General features: G+C 43.7%; 1 protein-coding gene across 1 annotated transcript in view; it reads left to right on the forward strand.

Moving 5' to 3' along the window:
* LOC121580224 (gamma-aminobutyric acid receptor subunit alpha-3-like) overlaps window positions 1-25,638 on the forward strand; it is a 138,143-nt gene that overhangs the window by 107,890 nt on the left and 4,615 nt on the right. Inside the window, exons 8-9 of the mRNA XM_045224586.1 lie at window positions 2,096-2,248; window positions 21,265-21,470. Coding sequence (XP_045080521.1) covers window positions 2,096-2,248; window positions 21,265-21,470 — 359 coding nt within the window. The remainder of the gene's footprint in view (window positions 1-2,095; window positions 2,249-21,264; window positions 21,471-25,638) is intronic.

A 25,638-nucleotide genomic window follows, 5' to 3' on the forward strand; every position in this document is an offset into this window, starting at 1 on the left:
AAATGTTCAACTTGTTCAGCAGTAAGATAACTATTCCGCAGTAGTAGAAAGATAAGGAGCCTTGGAGCAGGAGGGAGAACTACTTTTCCTCTGATTGAGCTCTGGTCTGGAGTCCATTTGAATTGGCACTAAATTATAGGAAATTCTGTCAGCCAGCACTGTTGATCAGCCATTCATTTGATCTTAAATTCTGATTGCCATAGCTGCTGCAAAATCCCTTTATCTACAACACCCACAATTTGTACAGTTTTGTCTTTCTCCTCTTAGGGGAGTGTCAACCTGTTTTTACCAGGCACAGACAGCTATTCAAATCAGGGAAGTCATTTAAGTGGCCTGCTCTCCAAAAGGCAGGTCCCTGTGAGAGACAGATAGTGTCAAACCTCTATTTAGTCACTGTGATGCATTAGGGCCCTTTGTTTTACTACTGTCAATGTCTGTCTGGTTTCATGGCTGCAGTGATAGAGGCAGGCAGGGTGAGGTAAATAGGGACTTAGGAGGGTTGTACCCTGTACACAGCTCCTATAGAGTAAGTTGTGGTAGAACAGTCCTTTGTGTACATTCACTGTGACACCACAGAGACGCCTCATACTGACTCACATTACTGACACATCACTGACTCACATTACTGACTCACATCACTGCCCTCAACAACTGAATGTGAGATCAATCTGAGAGACCACAATGAATCTTATACCACAGGGTTTTCTCAGTATTTGCTGTACATACTGGACATACAGGCTTGAGGATAGGGAATATTGGTTGTTTTAGCACTTTTTAATTTTCCTGTTTATGTCGAACATAGTGTCCTTTCCTCACATCTACTCAGCATGTAGGAGTGTGTCTGTCATCCAGGAGTGTGTATGTCATCCAGGAGTGTGTCTGTCATCCAGGAAAGGTTCTCAGCACATTGGTGGCTGTGGATCAAGGCAATGTTTTTAAAACACAGTAGTCGTGAGATGACCCGGGGCCCCGTGTAGCTCAGTTGGTAGAGCATGGCGTTTGCAACGCCAGGGTTGTGGGTCCGTTCCCTACGGGGGGCCAGTATGAAAATGTATGCACTCACTAACTGTAAGTCGCTCTGGATAAGAGCGTCTGCTAAATGACTAAAATGTAAATGACATATTCTAATAGCCTGTCATACTGTATCACATATTTCTCTTCCTAAGGAGCTGAACCCACACAGGTACAGTAGGTGTGCTACTCTCAGCCCTTTCATACACACACTAGCTCTTTTTGACGGCGTATTACTGCTGCCAAGGTCAACAGGTCTAATCCGGACCAACAGTGGCGGGAAAACCAATCTTTGCCTTTAACAACCTAGTCTCGCATAGCCATACCTCAAAAATCACGTCGTTCAGTTGGAGGTCTGGAGAATTTTGTATTAGCCAAAATGGTTTGAATGGTATGCTGGCTCCCAGCGTCAAGATTTTGATTGGATGTTGCATTTCAAGAACCCTCCCCCCACATGGCCGTTGGTGCTGCGTGTTATGTTCATAAATGTTTTCAGACCGGGTAAGATACATTTTGCAGAGAGTTGTTACCTATGCTAGTTTGTAACGTTCCAGAAAATGGCAGAATACCTGGAGGAAAACTGAATTCTGTTTTTCCAGAAGTGTGCTCTATACACAAAATCGGCATACATTGACATATTTTGATGAGGTTCCCACCCCTATTTTGCTATTTTTTTACCATAGACTTCCCCAGGCTTCACGTTTAGGGAAGCCTGGTTTTTGACGAGGCTATTAACAACCTGACACTGTGGTACACAAGCAATCAGTTAACGTCTACTCTCACAAACAGACACTCGGCTTCCCACAGGATCCCAGTGCTGTGCTAGCATGCAAGCCACTGTATTAAAATGTTCCCAGTGCTGTGCTAGCATGAAAGCCACTGTATTAAAATGTTCCCAGTGCTGTGCTAGCATGCATGCCACTGTATTTACTTTCATAAATATGGTTCTGAATATTTCAGCAGGGTGCTTGTGTTTATCTGGACTGAACATGAGCTGTATTAATAATTCATGTCCTCTGCATTTCTCTCTCTCTCTGTCTCTCCCTCTCTCTCTCTGTCTCTCCCTCTCTTCCCCCCCCTTCAGGAGAATATGTAGTGATGACAACGTATTTCCATTTGAAAAGGAAAATTGGCTATTTTGTGATTCAAACCTACCTCCCGTGCATCATGACTGTCATCCTGTCTCAGGTCTCCTTCTGGCTAAACAGAGAGTCAGTTCCCGCCCGCACTGTATTCGGTGAGTGTCTTCCCCTATCTCCTTAACCGTATTCGTTGAGTGACTTCCCCTATCTCCTTAACCCCGAAATGCACTTAACGAGTAACTGAACCATTCCGACAGTTTGGAGTGCTGTTGTTTAAATTATGAAGCTACATCAAAACAAGTGTTCAGCAGTGGCAGCTTACGCATTTGTGGAGCTGCTTTTGTTCACATCATCAGATACATTCAGTAAGTGCCAGGGGAGGGTATAAAAAGTTCCTCTTTGAGAAGTTGTGGTTCACACAGGGAAGTGTAAAAAGCAGCTTGGTGCCCATGTTGGCTCTGTTGGGTCTTGGACAGTGATTCATTTGGGTTTAAAACTGTTCTTGGATCACAGGATTGACCTGTAATTACCTTGGCCACTGCAAAACCACCTAATTAATTACAGATTAGCGCCAGCAAACTTGGAAAGGAATTAAGTTGAAGAAAGTGAGGCCGTTCACCTCCGGGGACGGAGTGATAAAAGGAAGTGTTGCAGTTGCATCTCTCGCGTCGGGATATTGAACGTGCCTTGCAGAAAGTTTAAGCCGGCCAAGTTTTAAGACATTATTGCTTATTGAGCTCTTGCTAACTTTGGCAAGGTGTCTGGCTTTGTCAACACTTTTTGTGGGGCAGACATATCAGGTGCAAAGCACAGCTGATCCTGCAAAATCGCTATGGAGACTTAGGAAGGGTGCGATCCTGCTTCCTCTGTGATTGAGCAGAATGAAACATGAGCTCTGCCAATTTGAGTTGGTAGACTAGAAAGGAATGGCAGCCCATTCAGGCTTAGGGGAAATGATAGTAACAGAAAAGTTGTGTTCAGCCCTCCAAAGCAATGTCGAGGTAAATAATGAAAACGGTCAAACCTCCAGTTGGAGAAAACATTTCCTAATCTATGCCTAAAACGTTCAAATGGCAGCTGAAACTCAAGAAACACCAAGAAAATGAAGTATTGTATGGTCTCCTGACATATACAGTATTATTGTAGGCTGGTAGTATAACACTTTGCCTTCAAATTGTGCAGAAGAATTGGCAAAGACATATGCAACTTTAACGCACAGACACACACAAACATCAGTCACTAACACACCTAGAAATGTATCTGTGTGTAAATCATACAGCTTAGATATTTGACAGGTTTCACCATAGCTGATCTGGTGCATGACACCTGGCCACTAGCTCTTCATACTGTAACTAACAGTTCTGGAAGCATGACTAATTGGAGAAATGGAGTCATTGAAAAACATGAATCTCATCTCACTACCTAGTGCCTCTCATGTAAAGAGGTCAGCCAGCATATGTTTATTCGAATCAGTTTACCCCACATTCCAAGATAAGAGCGTGCGGCACATTATTCCCCCTCCTCTCTCCTCGTTCATGGAGACCCACCGCTTCACCTCTCAGCCTGCCATGAGGGCTGTGTCATGGCAACCCAAAGTGCCTCCCCCAGAAGCAAGAGCAGGCCTCTGTTTGGCAGCTAATTAGTGTTTCAGAGCAGAGTAGGGCAGGGCATGCAGCAGGGCATGCAGTGGAGCACAGTGGAGAAATACACTGGCTAGCCACTATGATTTGGTTTGATTTGCGTTGCAAGAAAAGAAGAGGACTTCACATTCTTACAGCCATGTGGAAATTATATGGTATATTTCTCTGGCACAGTCCCCTCGGCCACATATGGATTCTCCATTCTCAAAGTCCCATCTTCCTCTCATGAAGGAGGGGCCATCACCTCAGCTCTATGACTGACTGACTTGTTAAACAAAGGCCTTTCATTGCCAAGAAAAGTCACAGTAAGAAGCTGTTGTTCTTGAAAGGGTTGACAGACTATCTTCTCATGTGTTTTCTAATGGAGGTTCAGTTGAAACAAGGCCAAGGCCATTGGGAACCATTCAGCAAACACTGCAGTATGTGTCTGCTGCGACGTTAAGTTTACGCGCTAAAGAAGTGTTTGTTGTCTACTCAGAATGAGTCTCACTTGTAATGGAGGTGCACAAAGGCACAAAATTGTTTAAGGACAGGTGTGGAGTTAATGAAAGTGAGAATGGCCTCAGGGCAGAGGACTGATGGAGCGTCCAGGTAAACAGGTGTCCTGCTGGTAGCTGGGAGGAGGTTTCAGATTGAGACTACCCTCCCTGACTGGACAGTCACTTCAACTGCTATTCACAACCAGCCCCTGATAACCTCCTGCTCTCTGAGCCATCCACAGAGCTTTAAAACTGTCTAAATGTTTTAGGAAAAACTGCTCACTTGTCTCATATAAAGAGCAGCCAATTCTCCAACCTACGTTTATGAGTATGAGTGGCTCCCGGGCACTGTTCGAAATATGATACTTAATCAATCATTTGTTCCCTGGCGGATTGCCTGGTTGGAGAATCTGGCTGAAGTGACCCGATATTTTTGGTGGATAATCCCATTTGTAATTTTCTCATTCACTCAAGTGTAATGTGTGATTCATGGTTTGAGCGGACGTATTACACAGTGGACACAATACAATACAATCTCCAGTGACATTCTGGTTAATTCGCCCATTGATATTTTTTAATTGGCTGATATGTTTTAATATGGGGAGATTGCATTTGCCAATTGTCAATATTTTCTACCACTTTAGCACTGATAAAATACTAATATTAAATTATGCTATATTTTACTCTTTGACGATTGCACATTAAAGTATATGCAATACAGGGCAGTCTCAATACTACCGATTATAACTGTTTCTAAATGTAGTCGCCTAACAAACATAATAATGGGGCTAGTTATATCTTATGCATAGATCAACAGTAAAACCACAAGCTTCATAAATTCACATTTCTTATTTAGGAGGTGGTGAAATGAGTTGACCTCTTCAGCTGCACAATGTCCATTTTTTGAGTCTATATTTTCTTCTAACAGATGCGGCAAGTGGGAATAGCTGATGTGGAATGATTGCTTATATCGGCTTTGATGGACACCCATTCTCTGCTCTCCTCTCATTTCATTCTTTAAATTCCCTGAGACGTAGAATACAAAGGCCAGTGGTCACAATGACCTATAAAAGATTCACATTTCACACAGCAATTGATTTATCCTCTAAAATCATTTCCTGTATTGTAATTCAAATCTACATTCGGCCTGACACATAATAAGAGTATTGCACAGCCACATTTGGAATGCTTATGTGTTATGTCTTCTAGCTACTGGTCTAGATGGCCACATCTAATCAGTATCTTGGTCTCAGTGTTTCTGTTTCAACATTTTAATTGCCTGTGTAATGACATTCATGGTGGCAGGGGATTTTTCCTCAAAGCTTTTAAGTGTCAAACAATGCCAGGAAAGTTAAATGAAATCTCATTGTGGATATGATGGCTGTGTTAGACTGTCAGACATGATGGTTGTGGTCAATACAGCCTCCAACACAATGGATGTGGTCAATGGAGGAGGTCTGTCCAATTACTTAACTTCTACAGCCCCAGGTAGGCCTCTACCCTACCCACCATCATGGACATTGTGTGGTAGTTGGCATCCCATTCCAGCTGCAGGTCACAGTGAGCGACCCTCACATTTCCATGAGGTGATCAGCCAGCAGGGTTTCCATATCAAGTGCAACACCACTCTGCCAGGCTACTGTGTCTGTTCCCCTTCTCTCTCCCATCCACCCATGACTCCTCTTCCCCCTATGAAGTGGTTGTTCCAAGTTCTGCAGACAGATGGCAGGGGACTGCCTAGCCGCCTGCACTGTATCAATACAGGGATTATTGTGTATCATCAGACAAGCTCAGCGGAGCTCTCCTGTGGGGCGCCCCCAATCCGCGGCTCTGTGAGACTTGTGTAGTAGAGGGCATGAACAGATGTTAGGCAACTCTGGAGCCAGGGTTGGAGAGGTTAGATTGGAGCTGTATCTGAAGCACTAACTCTGCTATCTGAATTGGGAATAATTTATCCTACTTGTATCCTAAGTGGGATAACACATTTATCAACTATATATATGTGCATTCGGAAAGTATTCAGACCCCTTGACTTTTTCCACATTTTGTTTATTCTAAAATTGATTAAATTAATGTTTTTCATCATCAATCTACACACAATACCCCATAATGACAAAGCGAAAACAGGTTTTTAGAAATGTTTGCAATTGTAAATAAATGGAAATACCTTATTTACATAAGTATTCAGATCATTTACTATGAGACTCGAAATTGAGCTCAGGTGCATCCTGTTTCCATTGATCATCCTTGAGATGTTTCTACAACTTGATTGGAGTCCACCTGTGGTAAATTCATTTGATTGGACATGATTTGGAAAGGCACACACCTGTCTATATAAGGTCCCACAGTTGACAGTGCATGTCAGACCAAAAACCAAGCCATGATGTCGAAGGAATTGTACGTAGAGCTCAGAGACAGGATTGTGTTGAGGCACAGACTTGAGGAAGGGTACCCAAAACATTTCTGCAGCATTGAAGGTCCCCAAGAACACAGTGGCCTCCATCATTCTTACATGGAAGAAGTTTGGAACCACCAAGACTCTTCCGGGAGCTGGCCGCCCCAGCCAAACTGAGCAATCGGGGGAGAAGGGCCTTGGTCAGGGAGTTGACCAAGGACCCAATGGTCACTCTGACAGAGCTCCAGCGTTCCTCTGTGGAGATGGGAGAACCTTCCAGAAGGAAAACCATCTCTGCAGCACTCCACCAATCAGGCCTTTATGGTAGTGTGGCCAAACGGAAGCCAGTCCTCAGGAAAAGGCACATGACACCCTGCTTGGAGTTTGCCAAAAGGCACCTACAAGATTCTCTGGTCTGATGAAACCAAAATTGAACTCATTGGCCTGAATGCCAAGCATTATGTCTGGAGGAAACCTGGCACCATCCCTACGGTGAAGCATGGTGGTGGCAGCATCATGCTGTGGGGATGTTTTTCAGCGGCAGGGACTGGGAGAATAGTCAGGATCGAGGGAAAGATGAACAGCGCAAAGTACAGAGAGATCCTTGATGAAAACCTGCTCCAGAGCGCTCAGGACCTCAGACTGGGGCGAAAGTTCACCTTCCAACAGGACAACAACCCTAAGCACACAGCCAAGACAACGCAGGAGTGGCTTCGGGACAAGTCTCTGAATGTCCTTGAGTGAATGGGAGAAACTCCCCAAATACAGATGTGCCAAGTTTGTAGTGTCAAACCCAAGAAGACTCAAGGCTGTAATCGCTGCCAAAGTTGCTTCAACAAAGTACTGAGTAAAGGTGTCACGATCGTCTGAAGAAGCGGACCAATACGCAGCGCGTGGAGTGAACATAATGACTTTATTTAATAAAGCAACCACGAAAAAACAACAAATGACGATAGTGAAGTCCTCTGTAACACTGACAGAAACATGGAACAAAAACCCACAAACAAACAGTGAAACACAACAGTTTAAATATGGCTCCCAATCAGAGATAACGAGCCGACAGCTGACACTCGTTACCTCCGATTGGGAGTCACACGACACCAATCAACGACCTAGAAATAGACACCCAGAACTCCCAACCTAGAAATAAACGTGACAGACATGCAAATGTTACACCCCTGAAAAAGGGGAGAAATAATCACGAACGTGACGCAGTTATGTTTCCTCACTGACAAATTTAGTGTAATGATTTTACAAAAATACCACATTTTACAGAACAACAGATCTACAGGAACCAGAGATTTGTAGGGTACAAAGCTTATTCAAGTCACAACAGCATAAACTGTAATTCACTAAAACATATACAAATGTTTCAATATAACTGTCAAACACAAAGTAGCTTTAGCTCAGTAACCCATAACTACATTTATCAACCATGTCAACAAAGTATTCGAAACACATTATACAAATAACCCCAAATATTATTATTAACAACGCACATGTTCATTCACAATTAGCATAAAATGGCAGCTACTCTCAGTACGAAGCTATCGCTGCAACCAAGCAGATTACAGTCACACACGCACCTAATAACTCTCTTCAACTTAACTCTAACTTCCTCAAGATGTTACTAACACATACCTTAAACTCTCTTCACAGGTTAGCAAGTTGTTACATTCAAATTAACTCGTTTCATATCAATAACGTACCTGAAAAAGGGAAGAAATAATCACGAACGTGACGCAGTTATGTTTCCTCACTGACAAATTTAGTGTAATGAGAAAAAGACCGCGATTCCCCCAGGAAGTTGGGTGGAGACCAGAGCAATCGATCTCAGGCTCATAGATTAAGAGCATTTAGTAGATCACAGATGAACACTTTTACCCTTAAATTAGGCACCACAAAATAAAGTAGTCAATATAACATTTACACATTCCTCTTACAATATTAACCCTTTGACTCTTGACGGATTTTAAACACATTTATGCATTTTATCAATCTCTATGAACTAGTACTGGATGCATTCTCTTTTTAACCTTAGATATTTTAAGATCCTTACATACCATGAACTTACTAATACTTTTAGTGTATAACAGGCTATGAATATGTCCTTTAACCTGTCACACTCTCCCCGACAAAATAAATGTTGTCCCAACATTACCAACATTATCTTCTTAAACAGTCTATAAGCACTGGACGTAGAAAATCCTCTTCTGTAAGCTAGTCCTTGAGCAGAGGTCAAAGTTCACAGTTCAAATAGAACCAAGAAATTATATTCACAGTCCATATCTGTTGACCAGCTGTATAAACAGTCCATAAGCAGTCTTTTCTCATACTATTGTCAACAGTCCATCAGTTTTAATGATCTATATGCATAGTCTGCTAATTGTCTTGTGAAAGTCTGTGAAATCAGTCAGTAGTCCATGGTCAAACATGTCAACTCTGTCTGTGGCCTCAAGTTTGCTGAAGTCCATACATGTAGGGTGGCTGAAGGTAATATCCCTGTAGTGATGGCAGCCATGGAACCAGTCCTGGTGCAGGGTAGACAGGGAACAACTGTGGCTGTGGCTGGATACTGTAGCAGGAAGGGATACCAAGCTGATCATAGGTGATACGTCTTGGAGGGTGTCTCTCTCTTTGTGGCAGCTGGTAAGCTGGTTCCTCCGGTTCAGCAGCAGCAGTTAATGAAGGAAAGGCACTTAGTGGACGATCATCCAGCACATTTTCAGCAGGCAAGTTCATCTCCTCAGCAGGCAGTTCTTTAACTGTTGTTTTCTCCTCCAGCTGATTTTCAACAAGCGGCTGTGCTGGTAGCATATCAGGAACTGGCACCGCAACTGTTTGTTTCACTGGTGGGGGCCTGTTTTCCGACTCTCTCGCTGGTTCAGCATACCTCTCAGGCACTGTAGGAAATGTGGGGACCTGTAGCGGCTCATGATGAAGGTCATATTCATCCCCGCTGTCTTCATCAGAATCTAGAGGCTGTGATCCAGGCTGATGTCTCTTTTTCTTACTTTTGTCATCTTTAGTCATTTCTGGTTGTCTCTCAAAAGGTAAGTAGTCACAGGACATGAGCAGGTTTCTGTGCAGGACCCTGGAGCGTCCCCTACCCTTTTCTGGTCTCAACTCATAAATCGGCAGGTCTGAACCCATTTGTCTCACTACTGTGTGAATTTGATCTTCCCAATAGTTACGGAGTTTGCCTGGTCCTCCTCTTGGTGTCAGGTTTTTAATCAGAACTCGCTCGCCAGGCTGTAGCACTGAACTCCTAACTTTAGTGTCATAGTACTTCTTACTTCTTTCAGCAGCTTTCTGAGCATTTTCTTTTGCAATGGCGTATGCTTCTTCCATTCCTCGTTTCCAGTTCTCCACGTAGTCTCGCTGGTTACTGGAACCTGCCTCTGTGCACAATCCAAAGAACATATCAACTGGAAGCCTGGGTGATCTCCCAAACAGAAGATAAAATGGTGAATAGCCAGTCACTTCGCAACGGGTGCAGTTATAGGCATAAACCAGTTTGTTTAGAGACTCCTTCCAGTTTGACTTTTGTGTCTCAGTTAGTGTCTTTAGCATTTGCAACAATGTTCTGTTCATTCGTTCCACTTGACCGTTCCCCATCGGGTGGTAGGGTGTTGTTCTGGACCCCGCCATGCCACTGAGTTTCTTTAACTGATGGAACAACTGATTTTCGAATTCTCCCCCTTGGTCATGGTGGATGCGGGAGGGGAACCCAAACTTCAGGGCAAAGTCATTGAAGATGAGATTTGCAGCAGTTTTTCCTGACTTTGATGTGGTGGCGTAGGCTTGAGTGTAACGTGTAAAATGATCAACAATCACGAGGATGTACTCATATCCCCCTTTGCATCTGTCGAGATGGAGGAAATCTATACATACCAGTTCAAATGGCTGTGTTGTCACAATGTTTGTCAGAGGAGCTCTTGTTTCATGGCCTGGCTTTTTCTGCTTGACACAGCTACAAGTTTTAGTCACATAGTGCTCAATGTCAGATTGCATATAAGGCCAGAAGAAGCGGTCACGTACTAGTGATACAGTGCGGTCAGTACCTTGGTGTCCCATGTTATTGTGCAACTCTTCCATCACTTTACCTTTGTACTGCTCTGGTAGAACTAACTGCTTGCGGGCTGTAGTGATTCTGTAAAGAATACCATCACTGTCGATTGTCAATTTGTCCCATTCTCTGAATAGGCATTTTGTCTTTGGACTGAATTCCTTTTGCTCTTTAACTGGCGGTTTGGAACCAGACAGCTTGAAATCGAGCACAGGACGGATGACCGGATCAGACTCTTGTGCCTCTCTTATCCCCTCTTTTGGGATCGAGCTGATTGTTGCTGTAGTTGTCTCACCTTCAGCTGATACTGACATAGATGCAGCTGAAATTGACCAAGGCACAAAAGGCTCTTTCTGTACCTCTACTGCTTGTATAGTGGCGGCAATGGTGTCTGGTGGAAGCTCCTCAGAACACTCTCTCATCAGTGACTCTACATCCAGTGGCATCCTCGACAAAGCATCTGCATCACCGTTCTCTCTGCCTGGCCTGTACTTTATTGTAAAGTGGAAATCAGCTAATTCTGCAACCCACCTGGAAGTGGTTGCGTTCAGTTTTGCAGTAGACAGAATGTAGCTCAGCGGGTTGTTATCACTGTATACAGTGAAGGTCGGAGCATAGTACAAATAATCATGGAACTTATCAGTGATTGCCCATTTTAGAGCTAGAAATTCTAGCTTGCCAGAGTGGTAGTGATAGTTCTTCTCAGCTGCTGTTAAGGTTCGAGAGCCATAAGCAATGACCCTAAGCTTCCCATCTTGCTCTTGATAAAGAACTGCTCCCAAGCCTTGGTGTGACGCATCAGTGTGTACAACAAATGGCTGAGTGAAGTCAGGGAAACCTAAGACTGGTGGGTGAAGCAGACACTCAATCAGCTGTTCAAGTGCCTGTTGATGCTGGTCAGTCCACAGGATTGGCTTGTTTGAGGGCACCACATGACTTACTTTCTTTGTTTTTGCTTTCCGTGGGTGGTCAGGTAATTTCTCTGAATCTGCTTTCAGGAGGTCATACAGACAGCTGGCCCTCCTAGAAAAGTCTTTGATGTACTGTCTGTAGTAAGTGAGTAAACCAAGCATTTTTCTGAGCTGGCCCACAGTCTGTGGTCTGATCTCTTTCAATGCTCTTACTGCTTCAAAATCGGCTGGGTCAACTTTGCTGCCGTCTGCAGACACTATTCTGCCCAAATAACGGACCTGGGGTTTAAAGAGATCACACTTACTTGGCTTGAGTTTGATGCCATACTCTCTGAGACGCTGCAAAACCTTTTGCACATCATTCACATGGCTGTCGAAAGTTTTACTGAAAACTAGCGTGTCGTCCAGATAAGGAATGCAGATGTTGTCCCGGAGCCCTTCCAAACATTCCTCCATACAACGCTGAAAAGCTGCAGGAGCGTTCATGAGGCCGAATGGCATACGTATCCACTCATAGAGTCCCCATGGGGTCACAAATGCTGTCAGTGATCTGCTTTCTTCAGAGATGAACCCTTGGTGATATGCTTTTCCCTGATCTAAAAGGGAGAACCAGGAATTACCACCTAAACTGTCCATGATGTCCTGGACCCGAGGGATGGGCTGGCGGTCGGGATGTGTCTTTCTGTTCAGGTCTCTGTAATCTATACACAACCGGAGGGTCCCGTCCCTTCTTCCTAACGCACACGACAGGTGAAGAATATGAAGAGTTTGACTTCCTAACCCAACCCTGGGCTATGAGGTCATGAAGGTAACCCTTCATCTCCTGATACAGTGGCCTGGGCACTGACATGTATGTGCGCTTGACTGGTTCAGAGTCCTTTAGAGAAATAGTCATTTTCAATCGTTCAATGCAGCCAATGTCATTGTCTGATCTGGAGAAGGAGTGACACTCTTCTCTAAGCATTTTCCTAACAACCTCTCTCTGTTCTTCGGTTAGGTGACTTAAACCTACTGGTGGATCCCACTGTTCAGTAGCAGTACATGGAGTTTGAACACTAGTGTGATTCACTGTGGCTGGGGTGACAGCTTTTTTCAAAGACTTGGGCAGGTAACACAGTCATAATGGTTTGTACTGTACCGATTATGGTGCGTCCCTAGCAGGGCAATGTCGTGGTCAGTGGGGTTAGAGACATCAAGCATGACAACTGGAAAAACACCTTTCTTAACTCTGACTAGTGTGTCAAAGAACTCAAGTTCATCTGGCCACTGCGGGTTCAGGTCTGGCTGGAAAAGCATTGTCATGTCATCTTTGAAAGGCTGGGAAGCTACCCGGCACTCAATCTGAATGCTACTGTGTTTTGGTACAGCAACCTTCTCTTTCTTGGTCTTCACTGCGTATTCATCTGTCTGTTCTGCGCTAACAGCCTGTATAAAAGCCCTCACCTTATTTCTTTTGAGGCTTGGGAAAGCTTTTTCACTGTACTGTACCGTTTAGTCTTTTCGGTCATTGTCAGGATGTGCTCAATAACATTGAAACCTATGATGGGATGAGATAGGTGACAGCCTTTCATTACCAGCACTGGGATGATCAGTTCCTTCGTTTGGTCAGTTTCAGAGGCTAGCCGAAAAGTTGTTTCAATCCATCCCAGGTACGGCATTTCAGTCCCATTTGCTGCCGTCAATCTTAGATCATCAGGTGAGTCCAGAATTTCTGAAACATCCCTCAGCCTTGCGTTTGGGAGAGATTCCGCTTTCCATCGTTCATCAATGACCGATACCTGAGAGCCTGTGTCCCATAGAGCTTGGAGGTGGTGGCGATTCAGGTGACACTCAACAAGGCACTGTCTACCGACTAGCGAGGTGACCTTATGGGGGTGGCAACCTTGAGCTAGGGATGGTAAAGAGTGGGCATTTTCTTCTGTACAGGAAAGCTTTTCACAGGTAGAGTCCATTTTCAGGTGAGTGCATTTTTCCTTATGTTTAGTCCAATGTTGGTTTTGACATCCTTTGGAACAGTACAGTGTCTCTTTACATGATGAACATTGTTTCAGGTTCTCAAATGAATCTTCTCTGGCACAATTTGCACATTTCTGGGACTTTTTGGTAGCTACGGTTAACACTTGTCCCTCAGCGGTAACCCTTCCCCGTTTAAAGGGGCCTCTTTGGATGGTCTGACTCCCCGAATTTTACATCCAGCTTGAAAATGTTCCCCACTCCCACATCGGAAGCAGTGTGTGCAGCGTGCATCTGTTCTGGCCTGCTGGCAGACAAAACACCTCCTTGGAGCTTGAGCAGAGCGGTTGGTATACAGGTTAGGTGCATATTGATACTGCGCAGGGTCAGGTGCTTGGGGCTGACTGTAGTTGCTGTAATACTGCTGCTGGGAAACAGGTGGCTGGGGTCCCTATCTGGCCTCCTAACTGGAAGTGGGGCATGGGCATAAGGCGATGACTGAAACATAGGCTGCTGTAATGTCTCCTTAATCTGAGCAATCTCTGCACTGAGACCTTTTAGGGAAGCTACACCTGTCTTAAGTTCAGCTAACTCTGTTAACAGTTCTGCGGGTATCTTAGCTTTGGCTTCCTTCACAGGACACTTTGCAGATGGCGTATCTTCTAACTGAACTACACTTACAGTTGTAGCAGGCTGTGGGGCATTAAAACGCTTTTTGTTTCGTCTTTCTATCTCATTAGCACAAGCAATGTTAAGCTTCTCTAGCAAAACCTCATCTGATGTTTCGCTATCAAGCAGGAGAGGCTGCATGTCTATCCTGATACTGTCACTCTGGAGACCTGTAAGGACTGTGTGTAAACACATGCGCTGGACTAGAGCAGGGTCATACTTAAGCCCTGATTCTGACTCCTGGGACGCAAATAGTACTTTCTGCCTCAAATCTAAGACGCGCATCAGGAAGCTTTGAGGGGTCTCCTTGCTATGCTGTGCTTCTGAAGCTAGCTGTTTGTAAAGCTCTGTTGCACTCTTCTCTTGGAAGTGGGAACGCAGGATGCATCTAAGTGTGGGAAGAGTTAGCTGGGGTTTACCTTCCAAGTAGCTGCGTAGCTGTGAGCCTGGAGAAATAGCCCTGATTACTGCGTCTACTATTTCTACCTCAGGATAGCCTCTGTTAAGTCCATTCTCAATCTGATGGGCAAGGCTGGAAAAAGTCAGTTTATCTTTCTGGCCCGGTTCACCTATCTGACCAGAAATTTTTAACTCTTTGCGCCAGTATGAGCCGGGCTGTGCACTGGGTGAGAGCTGCATGCTCCTCTGAAGATGGGCAGGGGTTGGGGCTGGCGCAGAGAATCACTGGCTTGGTCTGCAGTACTCTGCTCAGTTCCCACCCCTTGTTGTGGGGTTACAGTTCTCAGTCCCTCTATTCTGTGATGTGTTCTGGCTGTTTCAATATCATGGTCAGTTTGCCCTGTCTTGCTATCTATGCCACTGATCATCTCTGTCATTTTGTCTTTAAGTAACAATAATTCCGACATGCCGCCATCTTCTAACTCTGCAACTTCCTCTCTTTCAAGGAACATCATAATGTGAGTCATCAGTGATATGCGGGATTTGTCTTGAACATCTCTTCTCTGTTCGCCTGATATGTCAAGGAAATCACATACGTCTAGTAACTTGTCTTTAGTCAGGGTGTGCAATTCTCCTACTACCTCTTCCTGTAGTTCTTCCAAGGCGGTTGTCATGTTGACAGGACAGGAGGAACCTTTACTGTGCAGGAGTTGACTCTGAATTAGATGGTCCTTACTGTCTCTGATGGTCTCTCAACGGCCTCAGTTGACACGTACTTAACCCCCAACTTCCAGCTCCCTCGAACAGCAACACTTTCCTCACTGCAGCCTGCCTGGGTTGTTATGTAGGGATTTAGCTGGCTCGGAATTCAGCGACCAGGATGTGGAAGCCGGACATCTGAGCAGCAATCTCAGCGGAGCCTCCAAAATGTTACACCCCTGAAAAAGGGGAGAAATAATCACGAACGTGACGCAGTTATGTTTCCTCACTGACAAATTTAGTGTAATGATTTTACAAAAATACCACATTTTACAGAACAACAGATCTACAGGAACCAGAGATTTGTAGGGTACAAAGCTTATTCAAGTCACAACAGCATAAACTGTAATTCACTAAAACATATACAAATGTTTCAATATAACTGTCAAACACAAAGTAGCTTTAGCTCAGTAACCCATAACTACATTTATCAACCATGTCAACAAAGTATTCGAAACACATTATACAAATAACCCCAAATATTATTATTAACAACGCACATGTTCATTCACAATTAGCATAAAATGGCAGCTACTCTCAGTACGAAGCTATCGCTGCAACCAAGCAGATTACAGTCACACACGCACCTAATAACTCTCTTCAACTTAACTCTAACTTCCTCAAGATGTTACTAACACATACCTTAAACTCTCTTCACAGGTTAGCAAGTTATTACATTCAAATTAACTCGTTTCATATCAATAACGTACCTGAAAAAGGGAAGAAATAATCACGAACGTGACGCAGTTATGTTTCCTCACTGACAAATTTAGTGTAATGAGAAAAAGACCGCGATTCCCCCAGGAAGTTGGGTGGAGACCAGAGCAATCGATCTCAGGCTCATAGATTAAGAGCATTTAGTAGATCACAGATGAACACTTTTACCCTTAAATTAGGCACCACAAAATAAAGTAGTCAATATAACATTTACACATTCCTCTTACAATATTAACCCTTTGACTCTTGACGGATTTTAAACACATTTATGCATTTTATCAATCTCTATGAACTAGTACTGGATGCATTCTCTTTTTAACCTTAGATATTTGAAGATCCTTACATACCATGAACTTACTAATACTTTTTAGTGTATAACAGGCTATGAATATGTCCTTTAACCTGTCACACAAACATAAACAATCACCCAAAACCCAACAAAACAACATACACCCTGGCTCAAATACACAAGTCCTGGAGCCAGAGTGTGACAAAAGGGTCTGAATACTTATGTAAATGTCATATTTCAGTTGTTTGTTTTTCTATAAATTCGCAAACATTTCTAAAAACCTGTTTTTGATTTGTCATTACGGGGTAGTGTGTGTAGATTGATGATAAAAAATAAAGAATTTAATCGATTTTTGAAATAAGTCTGTAACGTAACAAAATGTGGAAAAAGTCAAGGGGTCTGAATATTTCCGAATGCACTATACAGTGGCATGCGAAAGTATTCACCCCCCTTGGCATTTTTCCTATTTTGTTGCCTTACAACCTGGAATTAAAATGGATTTTTTGGGGGTTGGTATCATTTGATTTACACAACATGCCTAACACTTTGAAGATGCAAAATATTTTTTATTGTGAAACAAACAAGAAATAAGACAAAAAAACTAAACTTGAGTGTGCATAACCATTCACCCCCAATTACAGCTGCAAGTCTCTTGGGGTATGTCTCTATAAGCTTGGCCCATCTAGCCACTGGGATTTTTGCCCATTCTTCAAGGCAAAACTGCTCCAGCTCCTTCAAGTTGGATGGGTTCCGCTGGTGTACAGCAATCTTTAAGTCATACCACAGATTCTCAATTGGATTGAGATCTGGGCTTTGACTAGGCCATTCCAAAACATTTAAATGTTTCCCCTTAAACCACTCAAGTGTTGCTTGAGCAGTATGCTTAGGGTCATTGTCCTGCTGGAAGGTGAACCTCTGTCCAAGTCTCAAATCTCTGGAAGACTGAAACAGGTTTCCCTCAAGAATTTCCCTGTATTTAGCGCCATCCATCATTCCTTCAATTCTGACCAGTTTCCCAGTCCCTGCCGATGAAAAACATACCCACAGCATGATGCTGCCAACACCAGGCTTCACTGTGGGGATGGTGTTCTCGGGATGATGAGAGGTGTTGGGTTTGCGGTAGACATAATATTTTCCTTGATGGCCAAAAAGCTAAATTTTAGTGTCATCTGTCCAGAGTACCTTCTTCCATATGTTTGGGGAGTCTCCCACATGTCTTTTGGTGAACACCAAACATGTTTGCTTATTTTTTTATTTAAGCAATGGCTTTTTTCTGGCTACTCTTCTGTAAAGCCCAGCTCTGTGGAGTGTACGGCTTAAAGTGGTCCTATGGACAGATACTCCAAGCTTTGCAGCTCCTTCAGGGTTATCTTTGGTCTCTTTGTTGCCTCTCTGATTAATGCCCTCCTTGCCTGATCTGTGAGTTTTGGTGGGCGGCCCTCTCTTGGCAGGTTTGTTGTGGTGCCATATTCTTTCCATTTTTTAATAATGGATTTAATGGTGCTCCATGGGATGTTCAAAGTTTCTGGTATTTTTTTATAACCCAACCCTGATCTGTACTTCTCCACAACTTTGTCCCTGACCTGTTTGGAGAGCTCCTTGGTCTTCATGGTGCCGCTTGCTTGGTGGTGCCCCTTGCTTAGTGGTGTTGCAGACTCTGGGGCCTTTCAGAACAGGTGTATATATACTGAGATCATGTGACAGATCATGTGACACTTAGATTGCACACAGGTGGACTTTAATTAACTAATTATGTGACTTCTGAAGGTCATTGGTTGCACCAGATCTTATTTAAGGGCTTCATAGCAAAGGGGGTGAATACATATGCAAGCACCACTTTTCCGTTATTTATTTTATAGAAAAAATGTTCACTTCACCAATTTGGACTATTTTGTGTATGTCCATTACATGAAATCCCAAGGGGGATGAATACTTTTGCAAGGCACTGTATAACAACATTTGAATTAAGCTCACATATAGAAATTTGGTCACATACAGTGCCTTCAGAAAGTATTTACATCCCTTTACTTTTTTCACATTTTGTTGTGTTACAGCCTGAATTTAAAATTGATTAAATTGAGATTTTGTGTCACTGGCCTACACACAATACCCCATAATTTCAAAGTGGAATTATGTTTGTAGAAAGTTTTACAAATTAATAAAAATGAAAAGCTGAAATGTCTTGAGTCAGTAAGTATTCCACCCCTTTGTTATGGCAAGCCTAAATAAGTCCAGGAGTAACAATTTGCTTAACAAATTGTGTCATAAGTTGCATGGACTCACTCTGTGTGCAATAATAGTGTTTAACATGATCATTTTAGAATGACTACCTAATCTACAGTATGTACCCCACACATACATTTATCTGTAAGGTCCGTCAGTCGAGCAGTACATTTCAACCACAGATTCAACCACAAAGACCAGGGTTGTCCAATGTCTCACAAAGAAGGGCACCTATTGGTAGATTGGTAAAACAAATAAAAAGATCTGCCGTTGAATTTCCCTTTCCCTGAGCATGGCGAAGTTATTAATTAATAAACAATATTCAAAAACATGCATCCTGTTTGCAATTTGGCACTAAAGTAAAACTGGCAAAATGTGGCAAAGAAATTAACTTTATGTCCTGAATACTAAGCATTTGTTTGGGGCAAATCCAACACAACACATCACTGAGTACCACTCTTCATATTTTCAAGCATGGGGGTGCTTACCAAGACGACATTGAATGTTCATGAGTTGCCTAGTTACAGTTTTGACGTAAATCGGCTTGAAAATCTATGGCAAAACTTGAAAATGGCTGTCTAGCAATGATCAACAACCAACTTGGCAGAGCTTGAAGAATTTAAAAAAGAATAATGTGCAAATATTGTGCAATCCAGGTGTGGAAAGCTCTTAGAGACTTACCCAGAAAGACTCACAGCTGTAATTGCTGCCAAATATGATTCTAACATGTATTGACTCAGGGCTGTGAATACTTACACTATATATACAAAAGTATGTGGACACCCCTTCAAATTAGTGGATTCGGCTATTTCAGCCACATCCGTTGCTGACAGGTGTATAAAATAGAGCACACAGCCATGCAATCTCCATAGACAAACATTGGCAGTATAATGACTTTACTGAAGAGCTCAGTGACTTTCAACGTGGCACTGTCATAGGATGCCATCTTTCCAACATGTCAGTTCGTAAAATTTCTGCCCTGCTAGAGCTGCCCCGGTCAACTGTAAGCGTTGTTATTGTGAAGTGGAAATGTCTAGGAGCAACAACGGCTCAGCCGCGAAGTGGTAGGCCACGCAAGCTCACAGATTGGGTCAGCCGAGTGCTGAAGTGCGTAGCGCGTAAAAATTGTCTGTCCTCGGTTACAACACTCACTACCGAGTTCCAAACTGCCTCTGGAAGCAACATCAGCACAATAACTGTTCATCGGGAGCTTCATGAAATGGGTTTCCATGGCCGAGCAGCCGCACACAAGCCTATGATTACCAAGCGCAATGCCATGCGTCGGCTGTAGTGGTGTAAAGCTAGCCGCCATTGGACTCTGGGGCAGAGGAAACGCGTTTTCTGGAGTGATGAATAACGCTTCACCATCTGGCAGTCCGACGGACAAATCTGGGTTTGGCACATGCCAGGATAATGCTACCTGCCCGAATGCATATTGCCAACTGTAAAGTTTGGTGGAGGAGGAATAATGGTCTGGGGCTGTTTTTCAAGGTTCGGGCTAGGCCCCTTAGTTCCAGTGAAGAAAAATCTTAACGCTATAGCATACAATGACATTCTAGACAATTCTGTGATGCCAACTTTGTGGCAACAGTTTAGGGTAGGCCCTTTCCTGTTTCAGTATGACAATGCTCCTGTGCACAAAACGAGGTCCATCCTGAAATGGTTTGTTGAGATCGATGTGGAAGAACTTGACTGGCCTGCACAGAGCTCTGACCTCAACCCCATCGAAAACCTTTGGGATGAATTGGAATGCCGACTGCGAGCCAGGCCTAATCGCCCAACATCAGTGCCCTGCCTCACTAATGCTCTTGTGGATGAATGGAAGCAAGTCCCTGCAGCAATGTTCCAACATCTAGTGGAAAGCCTTCCCAGAAGAGTGGAGGCTGTTATAGCAGCAAAGGGGGAACCAACTCCATATTAATGCCCATGATTTTGGAATGAGATGTTCAACGAGTAGGTGTCCACATACTGTTGGTCATGGTGTCTCCCGAGTGGCGCAGTGGTCTAAGGCACTGCATCACAGTGCTAGCTGTGCCACTAGAGATCCTGGTTCGAATCCAGGCTCTGCTGTAGCCGGTGCACAATTGGCCCAGGGTAGGGGAGGGAATGGCCGGCAGGGAGGTAGCTCAGTTGGTAAAGCATGGCGTTTGCAACGCCAGGGTTTTGGGTTTGATTCCCACGGGTGGCCAGTATGAAAATAAAAAAGAATAATGTATGCACTAACTGTAAGTCGTTCTGGATAAGAGCTTCTGCTAAATGACGTAAAATGTAGCATATGTCAATTAGATATTTCTGTATTTAATTTTCAATAAATTTGCAAAAATGTATAAAAACGTGTTCACTTTGTCATTATGGGGTTTTGTGTGTAGATGGGCGAGATAATTTTTTTTATTAAATCAATTTAGAATTAAGGGTTAATACAGCAGAATGTGGAATATGTCAAGGGGTATGAATACTTTCTGAAGGCACTGTATGTCAGGACATCCTGTAACAGCATGTACTGAATGTTCAAGGATGCTGCTTTTTCTTTGCATGATTCACAGTTATGTTTACTGTTGTTCAGCCCAGTTGGGTCTGTGTGTACTGTATGTGTGTGTGTGTGTATAAAGTATGTTTGTCAGTTAATACACTCTCTCTTTCCCTTTGCATCTCTTATTTTTGTCCCCAGGGGTCACCACAGTTCTAACCATGACAACCCTGAGTATCAGTGCCAGGAACTCCCTGCCTAAGGTGGCCTATGCTACAGCTATGGACTGGTTCATGGCAGTATGCTATGCCTTTGTCTTCTCCGCCCTGATAGAGTTTGCCACAGTTAACTACTTCACCAAGCGCAGCTGGGCATGGGACGGCAAGAAGGAGGCCCAGGAGATGAGGGTGAGTACTGTAGCTATGGTATACCTACAGTACATGGAGGTAGTTTCAGTACTTCAAAGGTTAAAACAATATAATGTAGATCCTCACACATCCCCTAAAAGCCTTGCTCCCTCTTTGTGTGCTTTGCTGGTGTTGTGGAGAAGTAGCTAATCACAACTGTCTCCATCCTCATTCATCTGCTAGATAGTGTGTCTGTCTCCTCCTCGGCTCGCTCCTCGGCTTGCTATCTCTCTCTCCCTCTCTAGAGTCGAGTGGCTTTTTGTTTATTCTAGATTATTTGCTTTCTATCTATCTTCCCCTGATAACCTCCTGAAAATGAGCGTCTTCAGAGCTAATTGCTCAGAGATGCGGCGAGGGAAGCTGATCAGAGCTCTCATATTGTATTGTAGTGGGAATAAGGAGTGATTGTACCTGCGAAACACTGATAGAAAGTCCCATCCCAGCCTCCTGGGGAAGGCAGCCTTGGGTAATCTGTAAAGAGACACTTTATTTATTCATTAACAACCCCACAGAGGAGGATCTCTGTTCCTGGCACAACAGAGTGAGCAGCAGGGGGTGGGGGAGGACAACTCCCAGAGCAGGTATCCTGAGCACAGACCAAAAATAGGGTATATCACACACATACAGTGCATTCGGAAAGTATTCAGACCCCTTTACCTTTTCCACATTTTGTTACGTTACAGCCTTATTCTAAAATTGATTAAATTGTTTGTTTTTTCTCATCAATCTACACACAATACCCCATAATGACAAAGTGAAAACAGGTTTTTATAAATGTTTGCAAATGTATACAAATAAAATAAAACAGAAATACTTATTTAAATAAGTATTCAGATATTTTGATATAAGACTCAAAATTGAGCTTAGGTGCATCCTGTTTCCATTGATCATCCTTGAGATGTTTCTACAACTTGATTGGAGTCCACCTGTGGTAAATTCAATTGATTGGACATGATTTGGAAAGGCACACACCTGTCTATATAAGGTCCCACAGTTGACAGTGCATGTCAGAGCAAAAACCAAGCCATGAGGTCGAAGGAATTGTCCGTAGAGCTCCGAGACAGGATTGTGTCGATGCACAGATCTGGGGAAGGGTACCAAAAAATGTCTGCAGCATTGAAGGTCCCCAAAAACACAGTGGCCTCCATCATTCTTAGATAAAGTTTGGAACCACCAAGACTCTTCCAGGAGCTGGCCACCCGGCCAAACTGAGCAATCGGGGGAGAAGGGACTTGGTCAGGGAGGTGACCAAGGACCCAATGGTCACTCTGACAGAGCTCCAGAGTTCCTCTGTGGAGATGGGAGAACCTTCCAGAAGGACAACAATCTTTGCAGCACTCCACCAATCAGGCCTTTATGGTAGAGTGGCCAGACAGAAGCCACTCCTCAGTAAAAGGCACATGACAGCCTGCTTGGAGTTTGCCAAAAGGCACCTAAAGGACTCTCAAACCATGAGAAACAAGATTCTCTTGTCTGATGAAACCAAGATTGAACTCATTGGCATGAATGCCAATGGTCACGTCTGGAGGGATCCTGGCACCATCAATACGGTGAAGCATGGTGGTGGTAGCATCGTGCTGTGGGGATGTTTTTCAGCGTCAGAGACTGGGAGACTAGTCAGGATAGAGGGAAAGATGAACGGCGCAAAGTACAGAGAGATCCTTGATGAAAACCTGCTCCAGAGCACACAGGACCTCAGACTGGGGTGAAGGTTCACCTTCCAACAGGACAACAACCCTAAGCACACAGCCAAGACAACGCACAAGTGGCTTTGGGACAAGTCTCTGAATGTCCTTGAGTGGCCCAGCCAGAGCCCGGACTTGAACCCGATCAAACATCTCTGGAGAGACCGGAAAATAGCTGTGCAGCGACGCTCCCCATCCGACCTGACAGAGCTTGAGAGGATCTGCAGAGAAGAATGAAAGAAACTCCCCAAATACAGGTGTGCCAAGCTTGTAGCGTCATACCCAAGTAGACTCGAGGCTGTAATCACTGCCTAAGGTGCTTCAACAAAGTACTGAGTAAAGGGTCTGACTACTTATATAAATCTGATATTTCAGTTTTTAATTTGTAATACATTTGCAAAATATTCTAAAAACTTGTTTTTGCTTTGTCATTATGGGGTATTGTGTGTAGATTGATGAGGGGGAAAAAAACAATTTAATCAATTTTAGAATAAGTTGTAAGGTAACAAAATATGGAAAAAGTCAACACGTCTGAATACTTTCTCAATGCACTGTACAAATTATAAACAGTGTATATCATACATAGACACACTGTATCTCATAGACACGTACAGCACATAAACCCCAGTGTACATCACAGAGACAGTGAGAGAAACTGAGAGAGACAGTGAGAGACAGTGATAATTAAGGCATGGGGTTATATGAGGAACTCATTAAACATTGTGATTTTGACACTTAATGCTAAAAAAGTTTGGAGAAGTTTGGGTGCAATCAGGAGATGTGTTTCATGTGAACAGCTGTGAGGATATTAAAGGGATATTTCAGGATTTTGGCAATAAAACCCTTTATCTACTTCCCCAGAGTCAGGTGAACTTGTGGATACCATTTGTATGTCTCTGCGTGCAGTTTGAAAGAAGTTGATAACTAGCGTTAGCCTAATTGCTAACTGGAGTTAGCGCAATGACTGGAACTCTGCTAACTGCTAGCATGCTAGTAGATACCAAAGACTTCCAGTCATTTCGCTAACGCTAGTTAGTATCGGCTCCCGAAACGACCTCTAACTTCCTTCATACTGGATGCAGAGACATGAAAATGGTATCCATGTGGTCATCTGACTCTTGCCAAAATCCCGAAATATCCTTTTAAAAGTAAGTGGAGAACTCTTGGAAAGTTTTGAAAGTGGAATATCTGAGACTCGATTTAGAAGTCTAAAGTCTTCTCTTTAGTGTGCTTCTGTCAACCCAAGTCAATATTTGTAGAAATATCTCAGGCTTTCACTCGCTGCAACAGATGTTTACAGTGTCACAAATCCATTTCATAATATGCTGAGTATGAAGGACTCACAACCATCAGTCAAACATTTCTTAAGTTCTTTGTAAGTTGACTGGATGATTGACACCATGGCGTATTGCTGACATGAATCCTTTCTGTAGTCACTGAGGGACAGATGGTTCTGTGAATTACAATGCAGTAAGTGGAGGAGGCTTTTTCTTTGTTGCTTTGTCTTAATGGCAGCAGCAGCAGGATGTCTGTTCTGTGTTCTCTGGGTTGCACTGAACAGGCAGTTTGTGGTGATGGGATGCGTTAGGGTAGGGGTCACTCGGGGAGCGATAGCACACCTATCACAGTCCCTCACTGATAGAAGCTTCAGGAGAGCTGCGGGATGAAACGCTGTATGCTTTATCCTTGTTTAAAAGTTTCACAGGGGAATATGTGTGTATGAAGTGAGAGCGTAATCAAAAGGCTGTTCCTCAGAGAGAGGGGAAGGACTCCTGGCTGAGTGTCCTGTTGGGAGTAGCATCCCTGTTCATCAGAGGCTGTGGCTGCAGCCTTCTCCTGATGGGGCCAGATGGTGACCTCATAGCCTGGGGCTCTGAGAGGCTCTGAGAGGCTGTGAGAGGCTGTGTTTCAGCTGATGCTGGGAGTGAGGAGCCAGAGGAGGGTCGATGTTAGGTAATTTACCTCAGTGACTGTGGAGCTCCTCTGACTCTCAATGTTGCCCTTTTTTGTCAGACGTGTCCTGTTAGACATAACAGCCGTGTGGGCCTGGTCGGCAGCAGCAGCAACACCATTCATGCAACCTAATGAGGTTTCTCTCTCCTCTCTTCTCCTCGCCACTAGAGACCCAGGGCGCGATAGTCAGGGGTACAGGCACAGACATGTTAGTCAACTTTCTGTGATTATTGACTGATAAGAACTGATTGAATTAGAAACATATATTGGGTTGGATTTACATGACATGATAACATTTTAGGGCATTAGTGCAGGGGAGAAGCAGAACTGACCTTGATTAGGGATTTGAAAGTATGTTTAATTCATGCTGGCTGACAGACAGTCTGTAACACACTGCAGTAATGAGGCTGGGCTGCAGTCAGGTCTATGTGGGGACCAGCCACCTCTACAGCTGTCATCGTTCCCAGCAAGCCAGGCCACCTGCACAGACAGACACACGCACATACACACATACACACACACACATAAAC

This window comes from Coregonus clupeaformis, chromosome 13 (assembly GCF_020615455.1).
Source record: "Coregonus clupeaformis isolate EN_2021a chromosome 13, ASM2061545v1, whole genome shotgun sequence".
Classification (NCBI taxonomy): domain Eukaryota; kingdom Metazoa; phylum Chordata; class Actinopteri; order Salmoniformes; family Salmonidae; genus Coregonus; species Coregonus clupeaformis.